The sequence below is a fragment of the Dipodascopsis tothii genome (genome assembly GCF_038497935.1).
Source record: "Dipodascopsis tothii strain CBS 759.85 unplaced genomic scaffold V1510scaffold_30, whole genome shotgun sequence".
Classification (NCBI taxonomy): domain Eukaryota; kingdom Fungi; phylum Ascomycota; class Lipomycetes; order Lipomycetales; family Lipomycetaceae; genus Neoaidaea; species Neoaidaea tothii.
The window spans coordinates 1-18,012 of NW_027118014.1; the positions used below are offsets into that span (position 1 = coordinate 1).

Here is an 18,012-nt window from a genome sequence, read left to right on the forward strand (position 1 = left end):
GGGGGTCTGGTTCCCGGGGCGCGGGGGGGCCCGCCCCCGCGGCCCCCCCCCCCCGGCGGGCCCCCCCGCCGGAGGCTCGCCCGTCGCGGCTATATGGCGGCTACATGGCTAGTGCCAGCCTCCGGCGGCGACTCCGTCGGGAGTGGCTGCCCTTCGGGCAGGCGCCAGCATGCGCCGTTACACTCTGCCCGAAGGGCAGCTACCCTCGACGGAGTCGCCGCCGGAGGCTCGCGCGCTGCGGCTATATTGCGGCTACATGGCCAGGCGAGCCTCCGGCGGCGACTCCGTCGAGGGTGGCTGCCCTTCGGGCAGGTGCCAGCATGCGCCGTTACGCTCTGCCCGAAGGGCACTGCCCGAAGGGCAGCCACCCTCGACGGAGTCGCCGCCGGAGGCTCGGCCGCCGCCATATAGCCCAGCGGCGACCGCCGGCGCCAGGGCCACGGGTCGGGAAAGCCGTCTTTGTGAGAGAGCTCACGTGACTATGAGTCACGTCACGTGCGGTCGAGGTACAAAGGCGTCGCCGCGAAAAGTTTTCGCCCACAACCAAAGCAAGATGTCGACGTTTGGCAAGATCTTTCGTGAGTGCGCGGCCCGGGCGAGCTGACAGCAGGCGTGACCACATACGGCGAGTCGCACTGCCGGTCGGTGGGGTGCATCGTGGACGGGTGCCCGCCGGGGATGATGCTCGAGGAGGCGGACGTGCAGACGCAGCTGTCGCGCCGGCGGCCCGGCCAGAGCAAGCTGACGACGCCGCGCAACGAGAAGGACGCGGTCAAGATCCAGAGCGGGACCGAGTTCGGGGTGACGCTCGGCACGCCGATCGGGATGGTGGTGCTCAACGAGGACCAGCGGCCGCACGACTACTCGGACATGGACCTGTACCCCCGGCCGTCGCACGCGGACTACACGTACCTGGCCAAGTACGGGGTCAAGGCGTCGTCGGGCGGCGGGCGGTCGTCGGCGCGCGAGACGATTGGGCGCGTTGCGGGCGGCGCGATTGCCGAGAAGTACCTGCGCGAGGCGTACGGGGTCGAGATCGTGGCGTTCGTGTCGGGCGTGGGCCCGGTGACGATCGACCGCGAGCCCACGTCGGCCGGCTTCCTCGAGCTGCTGGAGACGGTGACGCGCGAGAGCGTGGACGCGTCGGGCCCGGTGCGGTGCCCGGTGGCGGCGGTGGCGGGCGAGATGACGGCGCTGGTCGAGCAGTACAAGGCCGCGAGCGACTCGATCGGCGGCGTCGTGACGTGCGTGATCCGCAACGTGCCGGTGGGCCTGGGCGAGCCGTGCTTCGACAAGATCGAGGCCGAGCTCGCGCACGCCATGCTCTCGATCCCGGCCACCAAGGGCTTCGAGGTCGGCTCGGGCTTCGCGGGCACGGCCGTGGCCGGCTCGAAGCACAACGACCCGTTCTACGCGGGCGCGGACGGCCGGCTGCGCACGCGCACCAACAACTCGGGCGGCATCCAGGGCGGCATCACCAACGGCGAGCACATCTACTTCTCGGTCGCGTTCAAGCCGCCGGCGACGATCTCGCAGCAGCAGCAGACCGCGCAGTACGGCGGCGCCGACGGCGTGCTGGCCGCCAAGGGCCGCCACGACCCCAACGTCGTCCCGCGCGCGGTGCCGATCGTCGAGGCCATGGCCGCGCTGGTCCTGATGGACGCCGTCCTGCTCCAGAACGCGCGCGACGCCGCGCGCGCGCGCCTGCCGGCCCCGACCGGCGCCGGCGCCGCCGTCCTCACCGCGTCGACCAAGTAATGTATTGTTCACGTGTCCCCCAGCGCCCGCGGCAGCGAGCTCACCCGCCGGGCGAGCCCGCCGCGCGGCCCGCCCGACCCGGCGCTCGCCGGCGGGTCCGGGTTCGTCACCCGCAGCTCCCCGCGCCGCCCGCCGAACGCGCCGGCGACGGCCTGCACCTGTAGGTCCTCCACCGACCGCCCGGCCTCGGCCGCGTACGCCACGCTCGCCCGCCGCGTGCCGGGCGGCATCAGCCGGCTGCCGCCGCCGGCCGTGTCGATCTGCGCAAAGAGGTCCCGGTACACCTTCTCGCTGTACGTGCTCGCGGATCGGCCCAGCGCCGTCTTGTTGTTGAGCCCGTACGCGCCGTAGTAGTCCTCGGTCTCGTCCTCGAGCCGGTGCAGGTCCAGCGCGGCCTTGGCCTCGACCTCCACCCGCCGCTTGCCGCGCCGCCCGTCCCCCGTCAGCGCGGGCTCGCGCCGCCGCGTGAACGGCAGCGCCCGCACGACCAGGCTCGCCCGCGCCAGCGCGCTCACCGGCTCGGGCCGCACCAGCGACCGGTACGCCCGCACGCCGCGCGCCCCCAGCAGCCGCTCCAGCAGCCCGGCCCGCCCGCGCCGCCCGCTCTCCGCCGCCGGCGCCAGCCCGGCCAGCTCCCTATCGACCGAGCCCGCCGGCTCGGCCTCGTCCGCCTCGGCCGACCCGTCCCAGCTGTCCGCGCCCGCCGCCGCCCGCGCCGCCGCGTACTCGCCGCCGCCGGCCTGTCCGCCGGCCTCCCGTCGCCGCCGCGCCAGCGCAAAGATCGCCGCGACCAGCACAAGCGTGCCGATCGTGCACCCTGCCGTGAGCGCGGCTACCGTTCCCGCCGACAGCCGGGCGGACGTAGCGGCCGCGCCGGACCGCGCACGCAAGCCCTGTCGTGTGCCGGCTGCTGTGCCGGCGTCGTGTAATGCCAATCGATCCGACGTCTGCCACGTCGTCGAGGTTGCCGGCACGATCGAGCCCGTGGTGGTGTTGATGATAGCCAGGAGGACGCCGGCGGCACGGATCGCCCGTCCTGCGGCGTCCCCTGTTGCGCCCCGTGCGGCGTGCACGCTGGCCCCGGCCCCGTGGCGGCCGCCGCGATCGCCGCGGACGCTGGGGGGAGGGCCGGCGGCCTGGCCGCCTGCGGCCGGCCGGACTGGCCGACTGCGGCTGGCCAGAGACGCGCCGCACGCCGCACTTGGTGCGGCGCGCGCCGCACGCGCGTCCGTGCGCGCGGCGCCGGCGGGGGAGCCGGCGGCCAGGCGGCCGCCGCCGCAGCACGCGCGACGCCGGACGACTGCGGCGGTCCAGGGGGGCCCGGTGGCCGCCGGGCGGCCGTCGGCAGGGTCCGCGGGGGCCGCGGGGCCGCCAGCGCCGGCCCGGAGCTGCCGGAACACGCGCCGACGGGCGCCCAGGACCGGTGCGCACGCGTCCAACGAGCGCAGAGCAGACGCCGACGGCCAGAGACGTCGGCAGGCCGGCGGCGGCGACCATTGCGCGTCCGGAGTGGCGCTCAAGGCCGTCCGCGGACCGATCTGGGGTCGGTCCGGGGCCGCCCCGGCGTCCGGCGCCTTCGGCGGCAGCGCCGGCGGCCACGGCTTCGCCAGCGGCGGCAGCGAGCCTACCAGACGCGCACGTGTCTCCGGCCGCGGCCGACGCAATGCTCTGTCTGTTCGTGCCAGTGTCGTGTTGTGTTGGGGCCTGGCTGTTCGCGGCCTCTTGCGCCGTGCCATCGTCTGAGGAGATCTGGCAGCGAGCAGCGCGGCCATCGCGATCGCGCTGGCCGCCGCACGCTTGCACGCTAGCCTCTGCGGGCGCGTGCCGGCGAGCAGCCGGGCTGGCGGGCCGCCGGATCCTTTCCGAGCGCGTCTAGCGGGGCCTCCTGCGGGCGGCGTAAACAATGGTTGCCACGGCAACGGCGCGCCTGCCGGAACGTGCCGGTTGCTGCGGCAACGCCACCGCCACAGGCCGCCTTGGCCCGGGCCGGGCGCGGGGCGGCTGGACTGCTGATCGGCTTGGCGGGCGGATGCGACGTCCGGCTGACATCATGCGTGGGTCTCCGGACGTCGGACGGCCGGGCTGGGTCGTGCGGGCGGTCGTGTGCCGATATGTGCTGCCGGGCGGCCAGGACGTGCTTGGCCGTGGGCTCGCCAACGCACGCTGCATGCCACTGCAGGGGCGTCGAGGCGCGTCGGGGCTGACAGGCGCGACATGGCGCGCTTAAGCACACTAATTAACAATTACGGGCGTCTGGTGTAGTTGGTTATCACATTCCCTTAGCATGGGAGAGGTCTCCGGTTCGATTCCGGCGTCGTCCAATTTTTTTTTTGCGCGATGCCCCCCCCGCGTCGGCCGCTGTTGGCATGGGCACAGCATGCGGTGCGAGGCGGGCGCCGGTGGCGCCTCGGGCACGCTCCGGCGGCCTACGGCGCCCCGCCGGCGCGCAGCGCGCCGCAGTCTTGCCGAGCTCCTGTCTCTACGCAGGCCGGATCGCCGCATCCCCTCTTGTGCGCGTCACTAGCCCCGGCTGGGCGGTCGCTGCGGCTGGTAGTTCGGCGTTCGAGTCGACTCCTATTCGGCCTCACGTCCGGCCGGCCAGCCGTCGCAGGAGTCTGGCAGCCAAGACGTCAGCGCGGCTGGGCAGCCGCACCGCGGCAGGCACGGGCCGGCTCGCTTCTGTGCAGCATGTCTGTGTCTAGCAGGATACGCGGCGCAACCCGTAACTCGTCACTTGTTACCGGAGTCGTTGTCTGACGTCACCGTTCTCCTCCGGCCGCCATTGTTTGCCTTGTCTGCACGTGCTACCGTTACGCCGCGTGTCGCCCTCGCGGGGCACGCCTGCCACGCGCCGGCCGGCAGGTCGGCAGGCCGGCGGTGAATGGCGTCGGGCCGAGCAGCCGTCCCGGTTCGAGACGAGGGGGCCACTGCGCTAGACTGCTAGACCCCGCAGAGTCAGGTCTCGGGCGGCGATCGACTGACAGCCCCGCAGTCATTTGCGGAACTGCAAGCGACGCCAGTGACGGGGTCGCCAACGCAAGCGTCTGCGAGCCGCGCGCGCCGCGGTGGCGGCAGTGGCGGCGCGCGTCGCGTGGCCGGCGCGGCCGGGTCGCCCGGCACTGGCGGGCCCCGAACGAACGCGGCCAGGCAGCGATCTACGTTCGCGTGCCCCGGCCGCGATGACTCGGAGCCAGCGCACACGGTGGCCCAGGCTTATCGGCGATAGGCAAGGGCACGCGAGACGATAAGAGGTGCGTGTGAATAGACGCGCCACCGCCGCACAAAACCCGTACCCTGTGACCTGCAGACAAGGCCGGTCACAGACGGGTAATGTCTAGCGTTGATGCGGCCCGGCGCCGTCCCAACGTGCGCGCGGCTTATTCCATACCGTAGGGTTGGTATCTTGTGTTCCCTGCAGGTCAACGCCAAACTCTAATCGCACTGCCCGACTTCCTTCTTATATCTTCCCTTCTTCAGACCTCTGCAGCGACCATCCAGCAGCGGCACAGAGCCGCAGACAGCGCCAGACGACGACCAGGCGCACACCTCACACGACCCAGCGCCGCAGCAGAAGCGGCGCGCACAGTCACGGATAACGAGCCCTCCCGTGGGCGGGGCGGGCCGCAGGCACAGGGCGACGAGGGCGGACACACAGGAGAGGCGCGCGGCCCGGGGACGGCGCGCTCAAGCGCGCAGGGCGGGATGAGGTTCCTGCCCATGCTGCGGGTCTTCCGCGAGCGCGGGGCAGAGAGCGCGGGGCGCGAGAACGAGCGGGCGGTGACGTCGCCGGCGTCGTCGTCGTCGGCCTCGTCGGCGTTCTCCAAGACGTCGTCGGCCTCGTCGGCGTGCGCGACCAGCCCGGCCAGCCCGATCAAGGGCGTGACGGCGTCGCTGGCGGCGCTGTCGGTCGACTCTGGCCGGCGGCGGGTCAACTTTGATCTCCACGACGGCGCCGACGACGACTCGCTCGACGACGAGGAGCACCCGGCCTTCCTGCCACTCCTGCCCGGCTCGAGCTCGAGCTCGGCCGCGTCGTCGTGCGAGTCACTCTGCCCGCGATCCGTTCGCGAAACCCACCACGTCAGCACCGACTACGACCCTGTCTCGGGGCACAAAACCATCAACGCATACGAGATCCTGCGCGAGCTCGGCCGCGGCCAGCATGGGAAGGTCAAGCTCGCGCGCGACCTCACCTGCGGCGATCTCGTCGCGATCAAGATCATGGCCCGCACCGAGCGTCCGCGGCTGGGCCGCCCGGCTCGCCGCGGCTCGACTCAGGAGGACAACGTCCGGCGCGAGATCGCGATTCTCAAGCGCTGCGACCACCCTCACATTGTCCGTCTGCGCGAGGTGCTCGACGACTCGAGCCGCAAGAAGATCTTTCTCGTGCTCGAGTACGCCGAACGCGGCGAGATCCGCTGGCAGTGCGACGGCGGCGGGCCAGCCATGTCCGTCGCCCGCGCCCGCGAGGTCTTCTCGGACGTGGTCTGCGGTGTCGACTACCTGCACCGCCAGGGCATCATCCACCGCGACCTCAAGCCGGCGAACCTGCTCGTGGCCGCCAACGGCGCCGTCAAGCTCTCCGACTTTGGCGTGAGCTACCTCGCCGGCCTCGCCGGCGAGGACGACGACTTTGAGCTGGCCAAGACCGCCGGCACGCCCGCGTTTTTCGCGCCCGAGCTGTGCTGGAACGACATCGACAAACCGCGGCCGGTGATCACCAACAAGATCGACATCTGGGCCCTCGGCGTGACACTATACTGCCTGCTCTACGGCTGTTGCCCGTTCATGGCCGAGAACGAGTTCGAGCTCTTCCAAGTCATCGCGACCGAGGAGGTCGTGTACCCGGCCGAGCCGGCTATCTCCGACGCCTGCCGCGACCTGCTTGCCAGCTTGCTGGCCAAGGACCCCGACGCCCGCCCCGCCATCGCCGACGTGCGCGCGCACCCATGGTTGCGCAGCGCCCCGGCCACCGCCACCGCTATCGCCCCCGAGCCCTAGAGGCCATATACTTTCTCGCGCCCACCCTTGCTCCCTGCGCCGGCCCGCCGATGCCGGCGCGCTGTCGGCTCCATTTTGTTATACGACAGGATGTATTATATTATGCCGTCTGGCCGGCCTGTACACGTCTGAAAAGTTTTGACGCGGCCGCGGCCACGCGCTGCCTGTCGGCACGGTTTTTTGAATCTATTGAAGCTCACACTGCTACCCAACCGACGCCAGTCTGCCGGCGGCCACGCTGTGGCCACGCTGGTCGGCGCGCCGCCACCGCGGTCATGCCCGCCGCCATGCAGCCTAGCGGGCGCGGCCCTACGTCAGACCTGGCCGAGCTAGCACGCGCCCGGCCGCTGCCACGGGCATGACCACGGCTGGCGCTGCCGCCGCCGTGCGCGTCCACAGACGGTGCCAGCTTTGCGCCCGTCCGGGCGGACCCACGCGGTCGCGTCTCGTCACGGCATCCCGTACGCCTGCCAGACCCGCTGTCCCGGAAAATTTTTTATCCCTATCCGGGATGCTGCTTAGGGTTTCATCTCCTGCGTCTGCTGCGCGTATTAGCCGGCGCATCTGCCACGGCAGATCGTTGCGCCACCGCTTGGGCGCACTAGCGCGGCGTGCATGAGTGCGCAGAACTCCGCATATACCCACAGTAGCCTGCATCACGCCGCGTCGCTGCCGTGACTTCCGTCCGCGGAGCCATTAGTCTGAACACGTAGCAGGTTAAATTAAACAGTCGCGCACGCCATGTCAACAATGGCCCAAAAGAGCAAGGACCGCGCGAGCGAGTACGGTGCGGTAGACACTTTTTAGGTTTGCCATTTGCCGCACCTGGCCAAGCGCGGCTAAATATCGGCTGCTGCCGCTGCGTCCTTGGTGCGACTGTGACGGCTGCTTATCAGGGCGCGCGGGTCCTGGGGCTGCGCGGCGCGCAATGCGTCTGCTGGCGGCGAAGGGACACCCGCGCCGGCCAGTGCACGTGGTGGCGCCGACAGCCGCCCCTGCGGCTGTGCGTTGGACGCGGCGGCCGGGCGCTGGCAGAGGCACTACACTTGCGCCAGCGCGGGCGGGCCCGTGGGGCGCCCGTGGGTCTGCGGACACTGCGGCGCAGCGGTCGCCAGGGCCGGTAGCGCGCCGGGCGTGCGCCGGAGGTGCGCCGATGGTGCGCGCGGCACGCCTGGGGCGCAGTGGCGCGGGCGCCGGCGCCGGCGGCGTGGCGCGTGGCGCGCCACACGGCCGCGGGTAACACGCAGCGGCTGCTGCCGTCGCAGCGCCAGCACGCTGGTCGCGGCTGCGGGCGTCCCGCACCGGCTATCCGATGGGCCGAGGGGCGCCGGGGGACGGCCGGCCGCGCGCGTCGCGGCTGAACGCGCGCTGCGTGCGCCACAGCGCCACAGCGCCACGCGTCCCTGCGCCGGCCGTGGATCGCCGCGGCCGCTGCGGCGCGCCCCGACCCGCAGCGCGTCCCACCCGCGCCGCCGACCCGCGCCGCCGACCCGCGCACGGGGTCCGCCAGCCTTGGCCGGCTGTCGGGAACCTAACCGGTCAGGTTGAAAACCACGCCCGACGGCCGCCGGCCGCGCGCCCGCGGCCGGCCCGCGCCGGGGCCGCCGCCGGCGGCCATTTAACGGCCGCGGCCGCCTTGTTTCCGGCAGCGACCTGCCACCGCAATTGCGCCATCGTGTGCGGCGTATCAGATCGGATCTTATCTTATCGATCACGTGATGTCAGACCCCGGACTCGGGCGCGCGCCCCGGCCCATCGTCGTGACCAGCGGGTTGGCCGATCTGCCGGTGCTGCCACTGGTACTGCCACAGACGCCCCCGCTGACGCCGCCGCGGTCGCCCGAGCGATCGCCCGAACGGTCGCCCGGGCGGCTGCTGCCCAAGCTCACGGTCGCGACCGGCTCGGAACGCGTGCGGCTCGTGCCGCTGCCCGAGCCGGCCTCGCCCTACTCGCCGCGGCCCACAGCCTCCTACCGGCCACGGTCCGCCGCCGACGACCCGTTCCTGCCGAGCCGCCACTTTGCGCGCCGCTTCGGCCGCCGCACGCTGCTGCCGCCGTCGTTAGCGAGCGAACAGATCCGGATCGGGCAGCTCTGTCGACAGGCGCAGGACGCCGTCCGCAGGCTGCCCAAGCGCGCGATCCACTTGGTCGTCGGTGGTACCGTCCTGCTGGCCCTGGTGGCCCTGTTCCACAGCGCGGACGCGCCAGCAAGCTCGAGCAGGCTCGGCGGGCTGCGCGCCCGCGCCGAGGACTGCGTCGGCGCCGGCCGGACCGGCCCGACGGGCTACTTTGACGTCTATCCCGAGGCCTTCATCAACACGGCAATCGAGTTCGTGGATCTCAACATGCACGGCTCGCCAGCGCAGGCGCTTGCGCGCCGCAGCATCGATGACCTCCACGACTTTGTCCAAGACTTTCGCTCACCGACCGACCCCGGGCCCGGCCCACACGTCGTCGTCCCCGGCGCGCCCGAGACCACCGACCGTGTGCTGATCCTGACGCCCGTCCGCGACGCCGCCGGCTATCTGCCGCGCTACTTTGAGCTGCTCGAGAAACTCACGTATCCGCACCATCTCATCGACGTCGCGTTCCTGGTCTCGGACACGCGCGACAAGACCTACGACGTTCTCGGCGACCAGATCAAGCTGCTGCAGCACCACGAGCGCTACAGCCACGAGTCGCCGGCCGCGTCGCGTTTCCGCAACGTCATGGTCGTCCACAAGGACTTTAACTACACGCTGCCGACGGACGTCACGAGCCGCCACGCCCTCGGTGTCCAGAAAGACCGCCGGACGGTGATGGCCAAGGCCCGCAACTACTTGGTAAACACGGCGCTGCGGCCGGACCACGCGTACGTATACTGGAAGGACGTCGATCTGGTCGAGCACCCGCCGACGATCGTCGAGGACCTGATCAGCCACGGCAAGGACGTGGTCGTGCCCAACGTCTGGTTCCACGCCGAGCGCGCTGGCCGCCTCGAGCCGTCGAGATGTGAGTGTCGCCGTGGTCGCGCTGACCGCAGTCGACTTCAATTCGTGGACCGAGACGCCCGAGAGCCGGGCGCGGGGCGCGGCTCTGGGCGAGTCCGACGTCGTCTTCGAGGCCTACTTCGACGACTACCAGACGCACTACCGGCTGCTCGCGCCGGCGGACCCGGCCGTGCCGGCAGATGTGCACGAGGAGGTCGCGCTGACCGGCGTCGGCGGCGCCAGCCTGCTCGTGCGCGCCGACGTCCACCGCGCCGGCATCAACTTCCCCGTCTACCCGTTCAAGCACCTGCTCGAGAGCGAGGGCTTCGGCAAGGTACGTACGTGCGCGGCCGCGCTGACCGCAGATGGCCAACGACGCCAACTTCACGGTCGTCGGGCTGCCCAACTACATTGTGTGGCATGTGAACACGCCTGGCGCGTAGTGCATTCAATACATCACCGCTGTGCGCGGACGTCCTCGGCCCACATGAGCTCCTGCTCGACGTACCAGTCCGGCAGCCGGCTGGAGGCATCGTCGGCCTTGCCGACCGCCGGCAGCCGGAACTTGGTTGGGTCCACAAGCTCGAGGTAGAGCTCGTAGAGGTACTGCAGCCGGTCGAACGACATCTCGCGGTACTCGTTGATGATGGACGACAGGTTCCAGTGCTGCACCTTGCGCAGCACGCCGATGAACGTGCACGACATGTCGATGATCAGCAGCGGGTGGTGCTGGGTGTCGAGCACGTACTCGAGGCAGTCCTGGACGACGTCGTCCGGCAGCAGCTTCCAGGCTTCGTCCGACAGTCGCCACGACGGCAGCTGCTTGTGGACGATGTCGATGGCGTTCTCCTTGGCGAAGGCCTCGACGGACGCCGATGGCCGCTCCTGGCTGATCGAGAGAATCGTACGCAGCGAGAGCGTCTGCAGGAACGGAAAGTTGAGGGCGTCGACCTCGCTGCAGCGATCTGCGTTAGCTGCGCCCGCCGGACCACTTACAGATCTTGTCCTCGACGATGCCAAACATCTCGGGCGGCGCCAGCATCCTGGCGGCGGCCCCGGCAGCGGGGACTTGCTGGGCGACGGCCTCGGCGGCGACCCGGCGGCGAGAGCTTGTGGCGGCGGGGGATCCCCGTGCGGTGCGCTGGCTGCGGCCGGTCACGCTCGACGGTCGGCGGGCCGACGTGCGTAAATGCTGTGCGGTCTGGCGTCTGTGCGCCGGTCCTGTGCGGTCGCGGCCGACTCGTGCGAGGTGCTCGTGTGCGAGTTGCTGTCGAAATTCCCGGCGGCGAAGTGGTCGGCCCAAGCGCGGCGCGGCGCGGTAGTTGCGGCGGCAAATCTCGAAATTGCGCGACATTTGCAACGCATATGTCGCGCCGCTCGGCTGTTCCTGCCTGTCCACGCCGCTCCCTGCCCGAATCGCAGCCGATCTGTTGAAACACTCCACGCAGAACGGCGCAGAAACTATGCAGCAGGTCCGGCCGCGCCAGCGCCAGGCCGAGGGTGTCGGAGCGTCAGTCGTGATCGAGGCCACGTCGAGCGCGAGCTCGGCCGCCTCCGCGGACCGCGAGTCGCCGGCGACGAGCTCTGGTCCGCCGACGGTGGCGGGCACGCTGCACCTGCGCGGCGGCCCCGTGAACGACCGCCGCGTGACGTGGACCCAGGACGTGGTCGACAACGAGCACATGGGCAAGAAGAAGTCCAAGAGTAAGTGGCCGGCTGGGCGAGCTGACGCAGTTTGCTGCATTTTCCACCCGCAGCGCGAGTTTGGCGAGAGCTCCTCTGAGAGCGAGTCGTCGAGCGGATCGGAGAGCGACGCTGATCCGGGCGACGAGAACTGCGCGCACAGCCACTCGCACGGCCAGCACTCGCACGGCCAGCACTCGCACGGCAAGCGGCCACGGAGGAACGCCTACGAGCGACAGCCACACAAGAAGGAGCCGGAGCGGCAAGAGTAGCACCAGGTGTAAATACATGGTTTTGGAGAACAGACGCGGCGCGGCGGGTGGCTGCAGCGGGCGGCCGCGGCAGATACGGCCGGTGCGCCGCGGTGCCACAGCGTAGACGGCGGCGGCGCGTAGACCGCTGTGCGGCGGTGCGGCTCGTGCGGCGCGCAGATCCCGTGCGGCTGTGCGGCTCGCGTAGGGCGAGGATCGCCGCGCGGCTGTCATGCGCGCCGCACGCTATGCGGCTGACGCGCCGCAGGTCGCGCGGCTCGCAAGCGCCGCACTCTGTGCGGCTCGCGGCTGGTGCGCCGCACGCTGTGCGGCTCGCGTCTTCATCTCCCGAACACCTCCCACACCACCGGCACCGACACCATGGCAGACGACAGCGACGCCGGCGTCCTCTCCGCCGCCGTCACGGCCAGTCTCGGCGCCCGGATACAGACGCTGTCGATGGCCCGGCAGCGCGAGAGTCTCCCGATCTTCCGGCATCGTAAGTCGCTCCCCGAGCGTGCTGACCTAGGCCGCGAAATCCTGTACCTGATCGAGACCACGCCCGTGGTCGTGCTCATCGGCCACACCGGCTCCGGCAAGACCACGCGTAAGTACGCCCGTGACTGCGCTGACCCCAGAACTCCCCCAGTACCTGCACGAGGCCGGATGGACCACGGACGGCCTGGCCGTGGCATGCACGCAGCCGCGCCGAATGGCGGCCACGTCCGTCGCCGCGCGCGTCGCCAACGAGATCGGCTGCGCCCTCGGCCAGGACGTTGGCTACTCGATCCGGTTCGAGGACATGACGTCGGACCGCACGCGGATCAAGTACATGACCGACGGCATGCTCGTCCGGGAGATCCTCGTCGACCCGCTGCTGTCGCGGTACAGCGTGATCATGATCGACGAGGCACACGAGCGCAGCCTGTACACCGACATCTTGCTCGGCGTGCTCAAGCGGATCCTGCGCAAGCGGCCAGACCTGCGCGTGGTGGTGTCGAGTGCCACGCTGCAGGCCGAGGCCTTTCGCGACTTTTTCGGCGGCGACACCAAAATCATCAGCATCGAGGGCCGCACACACCCCGTGGACGTGCAGTACACGTCGGTGCCGGTGGAGAACTACTTCGAGACAGCCGTGCAGACCGTGTTTGACATCCACACGCGCGAGGGCCCGGGCGACGTGCTCGTGTTCCTGACCGGCATGGACGAGATCAACCGCATGGCCGAGGAGATCGCGGACCGGGCAACCACGCTGCGGCCCGGCATGGACCGTGTGGCCGTCCTGCCGCTGTATGCCGGCCTGCCAGCGGACGAGCAGGCCCGTGTCTTTGAGCCAGCCGAGGAGGGCACGCGCAAGGTCGTGCTGGCCACCAATGTCGCCGAGACGTCGGTCACGATCGACGGCATCGTCTTCGTCGTCGACTGCGGTCTGGTCAAGCTGCGCACGTACGAGCCGGTCTCGGGGCTCGAGGCGCTGGCCGTCGTGCCCGTCTCACGGGCGTCCGCGGCCCAGCGCGCGGGCCGCGCGGGCCGCACGCAGCCCGGCAAGTGTTTCCGGCTCTACACGCGCGAGACCATGGGCGGCCTGGCCGACGCGACCGTGCCCGAGGTCCAGCGATCGAACCTGGTCGGCGTCGTGCTGCAGCTCAAGGCGCTCGGCATCGACAACGTGGCCCGTTTCGACTTTGTGAGCTCGCCGCCGGCCGAGCTCGTGATCAAGGCGCTCGAGCTGCTGTACATGCTCGGCGCGCTCGACGACTACGCGCGGCTGACGGACCCGGTCGGGCTGCGCATGGCCGAGCTGCCGCTGGACGCGCAGACCGCCAAGAGCCTGCTGGCCGCGCCCGACTTCGGCTGCCTCGACCAGATGCTGACGATCGCGGCCATGGTCTCGGTCGAGAGCGTGTTCTACACGCCGCACGACGACCGGCGGAACGCCGACGCCGAGCGCCTCAAGTTCGCCGTCGACGAGGGCGACCACCTGACGCTCTACAACGGTACGTGTGTGCGCGGACGCGCTGACGGCAGTCTACCAGGCATTTGTCGGCCGCGGCAACCAGTCGGCCAAGTGGGCGCACAACCACTACCTCAACTACAAGGCGCTCGAGCGCGCGGCCAGCGTGCGCCGCCAGCTCGTGCGATACATGGACCGCATGGGCGTGCGGCAGTCGTCGACGCTGGCCACGGCGACGGCGGTGGCCAAGTGCCTGGCCGCGGCGCACTTCTCGAACGCGGCGCGCATGCAGCCGGACGGCTCGTTCCTGCTCGTTGCCGACGGATCGGTACGTACGTGCGCGCGCGCGCTGACGCAGACCGTCTGGGTCCACCCCAGCTCGATGATGTTCAACCGCAAGGCCGACTGGGTGATCTTCTCGGAGCTCGTGCAGACCGGCGACAAGGTGTACATGATGGACATCACCAAGGTCGAGCGCGACTGGCTCGTCGAGGCCGCGCCGGGCTACTACACGGTGCGCCGGACGTAGTGTAATGAAGGCTCGAGAGTATCACGCCGCATCGGGTGCGGCTCGCGCCGCGCGGCGTGCGGCGGCACCGCCACGCGACCCGGCCACGCGACCGCGCCCTGGCACTGCCACAGCACGCACCGCACGGCCACAGTGTCGCCACCCGCCACCGCGGCCCCGCAGTGGCGGCCGCCCGCTGCCGCGCCACGTAGCATCCACTGCCGCAACCACTGCTGCCCCCCAGATCACCACTGCGCCACACTCCTGCCACTGGTGTCCACTACGCCCAGCCGCTGTGTGTCGTCAGGCCACTACTCCTCCACTAACCAACCAGCGGTCCAGTTGCCGCTCGGTCTGATCACTTTTTCAAAACCACTTTTCGTATCGCATCCTTTCAACCAGCACCATCAGGACCTGAACGGATATCCAATCTCATCCAAGCGGATTCCAGTCATCCCGCCCGCTTCGACGTATAGACGTGCAGACTCGGCAACCGCGGACCGGCAGTGCTATTTGGGTGAGTGAATCGGAGGGCTGGCTGGCAGGTTTGTCAGCAACGGCGGCAATTGCACACACACGGGCAGACACGATTCGGCCGCCGCCGCCGCCGGTGGTCGGCCGGCCGATGGCCAGCGATGCGGACGGCACGATGGTGGCCGCGCGGACGACAGATCGCGCGCGGCGGTGCGGCAGCGGCTGCCACAACGGGCCGGCGGCCATCGCGGCCATCAGCGGCCATCGACGCGGCGGGCGCGGGCCGGCGCCTGCCGGCCAGCGCCGTCGCGCCGCCGCAGCCGCTGCGTCCGCCGTCGCGGCGCGCGTGGTCCGCGCGCGGCCGTCCGCGCTGCCGGCGCGTGTGTGCAACTGGCCCGGGCCAGACCTGGCGCCCGCCGCCTCCAGCCGCCAGCTGCGGACGTTGCTAACAGCCAGTGACCGACAGTGTGTGCGCCCCGTAGGCCCGCAGCCCCCCCGAGTGTCCAGTCATCCCGCGATCGCCGACGCAGCCGCCGGATAACTCCGTCGACTGAGCCCACCGGCGCATCGGCCCCTCCCCTTCGCGTCGTCCTCCGGCCGCACGCCCAGCTCGCCCGCACGAGCCCCTCACAGCCCCCAGGATGGGACAACTACTTTCGGACCCCGTCGTCGACAAGGTACGTGGCCGCGCGGCGGCGCTAATTGCAGGTCTCGGACAGCGGCGAGAATGACATAGTCGTGTTCGGAACGTCCAGCATGCAGGGCTGGCGCATCACGATGGAGGACGCGCACGCCGCCGTGCTGGACCTCCAGCGCGAGGACGGCCGCCAGCCGCCGGACGACAAGGTGTGCTTCTTTGGCGTGTACGACGGCCACGGCGGCAAAAAGGCCGCGATCTACGCGGGCGACCACCTGCACAACATTGTGGCGCGCCAGGCGGCGTACGCCAAGGGCGACTACGAGCAGGCGCTCAAGGACGGCTTCCTGAGCACAGACCGCGCGATCATGCAGGACGCCGAGTTCGGCGACGACCCGTCGGGCTGCACGGCCACGACGGCGATCCTGACGCGGACCAAGATCTTCTGCGCCAACGCGGGCGACTCGCGGACGGTGCTCGGCGTCAAGGGCCTGGCCAAGCCGCTGTCGTACGACCACAAGCCGCGCAACGAGGGCGAGAAGGCGCGGATCACGGCCGCCGGCGGGTGGGTCTCGGGCGGCCGCGTGAACGGCTGCCTGGCGCTCTCGCGCGCGATCGGCGACTTCTACTTCAAAAAGAGCCAGAACCTGCGGCCAGAGGAGCAGATGGTCACGGCGTTCCCGGACGTGATCGAGCACGAGTTCGGCCCCGACGACGAGTTCGTCGTGCTCGCGTGCGACGGCATCTGGGACTGCTACTCGTCGCAGGAGGTCGTCGAGTTTGTGCGCCGCGGCATCGCCGACAAGCAGGACCTCCAGCTGATCTGCGAGAACCTGATGAACAAGTGTCTGGCGCCGCGCCAGGACGTGACCATGTACGGCTGTGACAACATGACCGTGACCATCGTCGCCATCCTCGACGGCAAGACCAAGGAGGAGTGGTACGACCTGGTCGCCACGCGCGTCGCCAACGGCGAGGGCGCCGTCGCCGCGCCCGAGGCCGCCATCATCACCGGCCCGCCCTCGATCAGCCGGACGGGCGGCATGACCCCCGCGGCCGAGCAGTTCCTGCTCAACGCTGTCCAGGGCGTCCAGGCCGCCAACGGCGAGAACGTGATCTACCTCGGCGACAACGGCGAGATCGTCAGCGGCCAGGACTACGCCGACATCGACATCGAAGACGACGACAGCGACTCGGGCCTCGACAAGTCTACCCGGGTCGAGGAGCTCGACGAGCTGGAAGAGGAGGATGTCTCCGACGCCAGCCGGCCGGCGCCGGCGGACGCCAAGGCCGACAAGGCCGACGCCGCCTAGCCGCGCCAGTTTTGTCGTTATATATTTTGCATTCTGTTCGATGTTCTCGCCTGTTTGTCCCGTTATTCGTTTCTAATTCACTCTGCACGGCATGCCATGACGAGTACGATATACGTTCAGGAAGTGGTTTAACTGAAATTGTAACTATACAATACACAACGTCTCACGCGTCGTCGAAACCAAATAGCTGCTGGCTGTTGGCCCAGGCGGCCTCGCACACGTCCGCCAGCGGCACGTCCTTGATCTCGGCGACGACGGCGGCGACGTGGACGATCACGCACGGCTCGCAGCGGCCCTTGACCATCTTGCCGGAGGCAAAGCGTTCCTTTTTGACGGCGGGAGCGAGCCCGAGCGTTTCGTCGGCGGCGTCGCCGAGCCGCTGGCGGGCGCGCTCGAGGTACGGCGCAGATGCGTGCGACGGCCGCAGTTCGCACCACGGCGCGTCCGTCTCGAGCAGCAGCCGGTCGAGGGGGACCGCGCGCGCGACCGCCACGTTTTCCTCCGTCTTGAGCGAGCACCCGTTGAGCCCGATGTAGAGTCCGTGCTCGACCAGCGCCATCATTTCCTCGACCGTGCCCGTGAACGAGTGCACGACACCGCCACGGGGTAGCCGCGGCAGCCGCGGGAACAGGATCCGCTCGAACTCTTCGCGACAGTCGCGCGAGTGCAGGAAAAGCGGCAAGCCCACGCGCTCGGCCACGTCGAGCTGTAGCTCAAAGTACTTGCGCTGGACGTCCGCCGGCGCCAGGAACAGCCGCGCGTTGTCGAGCCTGGGTCAGCAAGCACGCGAAACGACCTACCCGATCTCGCCAAAGGCCTTGACTGTCCCGTCGGCCTTGCCGGCGAGCGCGGTGGCCTCGAGTTTGCGCAGGTACTCCTCGGGGTGTTCGAACCTTTCAAAGACGTTCGCGTCGCACGGGTGCACGCCGACCGTGCCATAGAGAAACCCGGCTGGGGTCAGCGCGCACGGCGGGGGGCTTACGGTATTTGCGCGCGAGCGCGATGGTCTTGTGGGCCTGGGCCAAGTTGGACGCGGTCACGAGCATTTTGTCGACGCTCTGGGCGCGGGCACGGTCCAGGACAGATTCGAAGTCGTCTGGGGGTCAGTACAGATGCCTGCCATGGAGCTGCGCGGTTCTGGGGGCGTTGCGAGCCGCGAACGGGCGCCGACAGGGGCAGACGCTGCCGACGCGATCTGCCGCTTTCTGGGCCGTACCGCACCGGCCAGCCGCCGCAGCCGCCGCCAGCGCACCCACACATGCGCCTCAGCCCACTGCCGCAAGGCTTACCGTCGTGGCTCTTTTTGCCGTGGTATCTGCCGTGGAACATTGGATCGGTCATGTTTGCGCCTGCGGTCAGAACACGATCTGGCGCACGCGACAGCGAGCGCGCGGCCGCCGGCCGCCGCTGGTGGGTCCTCCGTACCTATATCTATGAATCTTGACCGCCGAAGGGCCTGGCCGA

General features: G+C 70.0%; 9 protein-coding genes and 1 non-coding gene across 10 annotated transcripts; 7 read left to right on the top strand and 3 right to left on the bottom strand.

The window, feature by feature from the left end:
• Positions 1-553: 553 nt before the first annotated feature.
• Positions 554-1,758, top strand: V1510DRAFT_427008 (chorismate synthase; the record flags this gene model as incomplete). Its single annotated transcript, XM_066935190.1, has 2 exons — positions 554-578; positions 611-1,758. 2 exons carry the CDS (start codon positions 554-556, stop codon positions 1,756-1,758), a joined length of 1,173 nt encoding a protein of 390 aa, XP_066787331.1.
• A 106-nt stretch (positions 1,759-1,864) lies between these two features.
• On the bottom strand, positions 1,865-3,927 carry V1510DRAFT_404507 (uncharacterized protein; the record flags this gene model as incomplete). Its single annotated transcript, XM_066932255.1, has 3 exons — positions 1,865-1,874; positions 1,897-2,575; positions 3,921-3,927. 3 exons carry the CDS (start codon positions 3,925-3,927, stop codon positions 1,865-1,867), a joined length of 696 nt encoding a protein of 231 aa, XP_066787332.1.
• A 78-nt stretch (positions 3,928-4,005) lies between these two features.
• Positions 4,006-4,079, top strand: V1510DRAFT_t213. The gene has a single exon. It is a non-coding gene; the product is annotated as a tRNA-Ala (tRNA).
• Positions 4,080-4,964: 885 nt separating this feature from the next.
• On the top strand, positions 4,965-7,024 carry V1510DRAFT_421322 (kinase-like domain-containing protein). Its single transcript, XM_066934597.1, has one exon. It carries the CDS (start codon positions 5,461-5,463, stop codon positions 6,757-6,759), a length of 1,299 nt encoding a protein of 432 aa, XP_066787333.1. The 5' UTR covers positions 4,965-5,460; the 3' UTR covers positions 6,760-7,024.
• A 1,994-nt stretch (positions 7,025-9,018) lies between these two features.
• On the top strand, positions 9,019-10,209 carry V1510DRAFT_381870 (Anp1-domain-containing protein). Its single transcript, XM_066931656.1, has 3 exons — positions 9,019-9,750; positions 9,782-10,062; positions 10,094-10,209. The coding sequence occupies exons 1-3, from the start codon at positions 9,105-9,107 to the stop codon at positions 10,169-10,171; spliced, it is 1,005 nt and encodes a 334-aa protein (XP_066787334.1). The 5' UTR covers positions 9,019-9,104; the 3' UTR covers positions 10,172-10,209.
• V1510DRAFT_431603 (tyrosine phosphatase family-domain-containing protein) lies at positions 10,142-11,051 on the bottom strand. Its single transcript, XM_066935440.1, has 2 exons — positions 10,725-11,051; positions 10,142-10,693 (listed from the first exon to the last, which is right to left on the bottom strand). Exons 1-2 carry the CDS (start codon positions 10,768-10,770, stop codon positions 10,185-10,187), a joined length of 555 nt encoding a protein of 184 aa, XP_066787335.1. The 5' UTR covers positions 10,771-11,051; the 3' UTR covers positions 10,142-10,184.
• V1510DRAFT_421327 (phosphatase inhibitor-domain-containing protein) lies at positions 10,983-11,716 on the top strand. Its single transcript, XM_066934598.1, has 2 exons — positions 10,983-11,432; positions 11,463-11,716. Exons 1-2 carry the CDS (start codon positions 11,192-11,194, stop codon positions 11,681-11,683), a joined length of 462 nt encoding a protein of 153 aa, XP_066787336.1. The 5' UTR covers positions 10,983-11,191; the 3' UTR covers positions 11,684-11,716.
• A 319-nt stretch (positions 11,717-12,035) lies between these two features.
• Positions 12,036-14,174, top strand: V1510DRAFT_381875 (P-loop containing nucleoside triphosphate hydrolase protein). The gene is made up of 5 exons (XM_066931657.1): positions 12,036-12,161; positions 12,192-12,269; positions 12,301-13,659; positions 13,691-13,944; positions 13,975-14,174. The coding sequence occupies exons 1-5, from the start codon at positions 12,044-12,046 to the stop codon at positions 14,143-14,145; spliced, it is 1,980 nt and encodes a 659-aa protein (XP_066787337.1). The 5' UTR covers positions 12,036-12,043; the 3' UTR covers positions 14,146-14,174.
• Positions 14,175-15,239: 1,065 nt separating this feature from the next.
• On the top strand, positions 15,240-16,236 carry V1510DRAFT_355839 (phosphatase 2C-like domain-containing protein; the record flags this gene model as incomplete). Its single annotated transcript, XM_066930893.1, has 2 exons — positions 15,240-15,275; positions 15,307-16,236. Coding segments are annotated over 2 exons (966 nt in total), but the record flags the coding sequence as incomplete, so codon positions are not given.
• Positions 16,237-16,711: 475 nt separating this feature from the next.
• On the bottom strand, positions 16,712-17,594 carry V1510DRAFT_368957 (uncharacterized protein; the record flags this gene model as incomplete). Its single annotated transcript, XM_066931375.1, has 3 exons — positions 16,712-17,318; positions 17,349-17,499; positions 17,531-17,594. 3 exons carry the CDS (start codon positions 17,592-17,594, stop codon positions 16,712-16,714), a joined length of 822 nt encoding a protein of 273 aa, XP_066787339.1.
• Between the last annotated feature and the right edge of the window lie 418 nt (positions 17,595-18,012).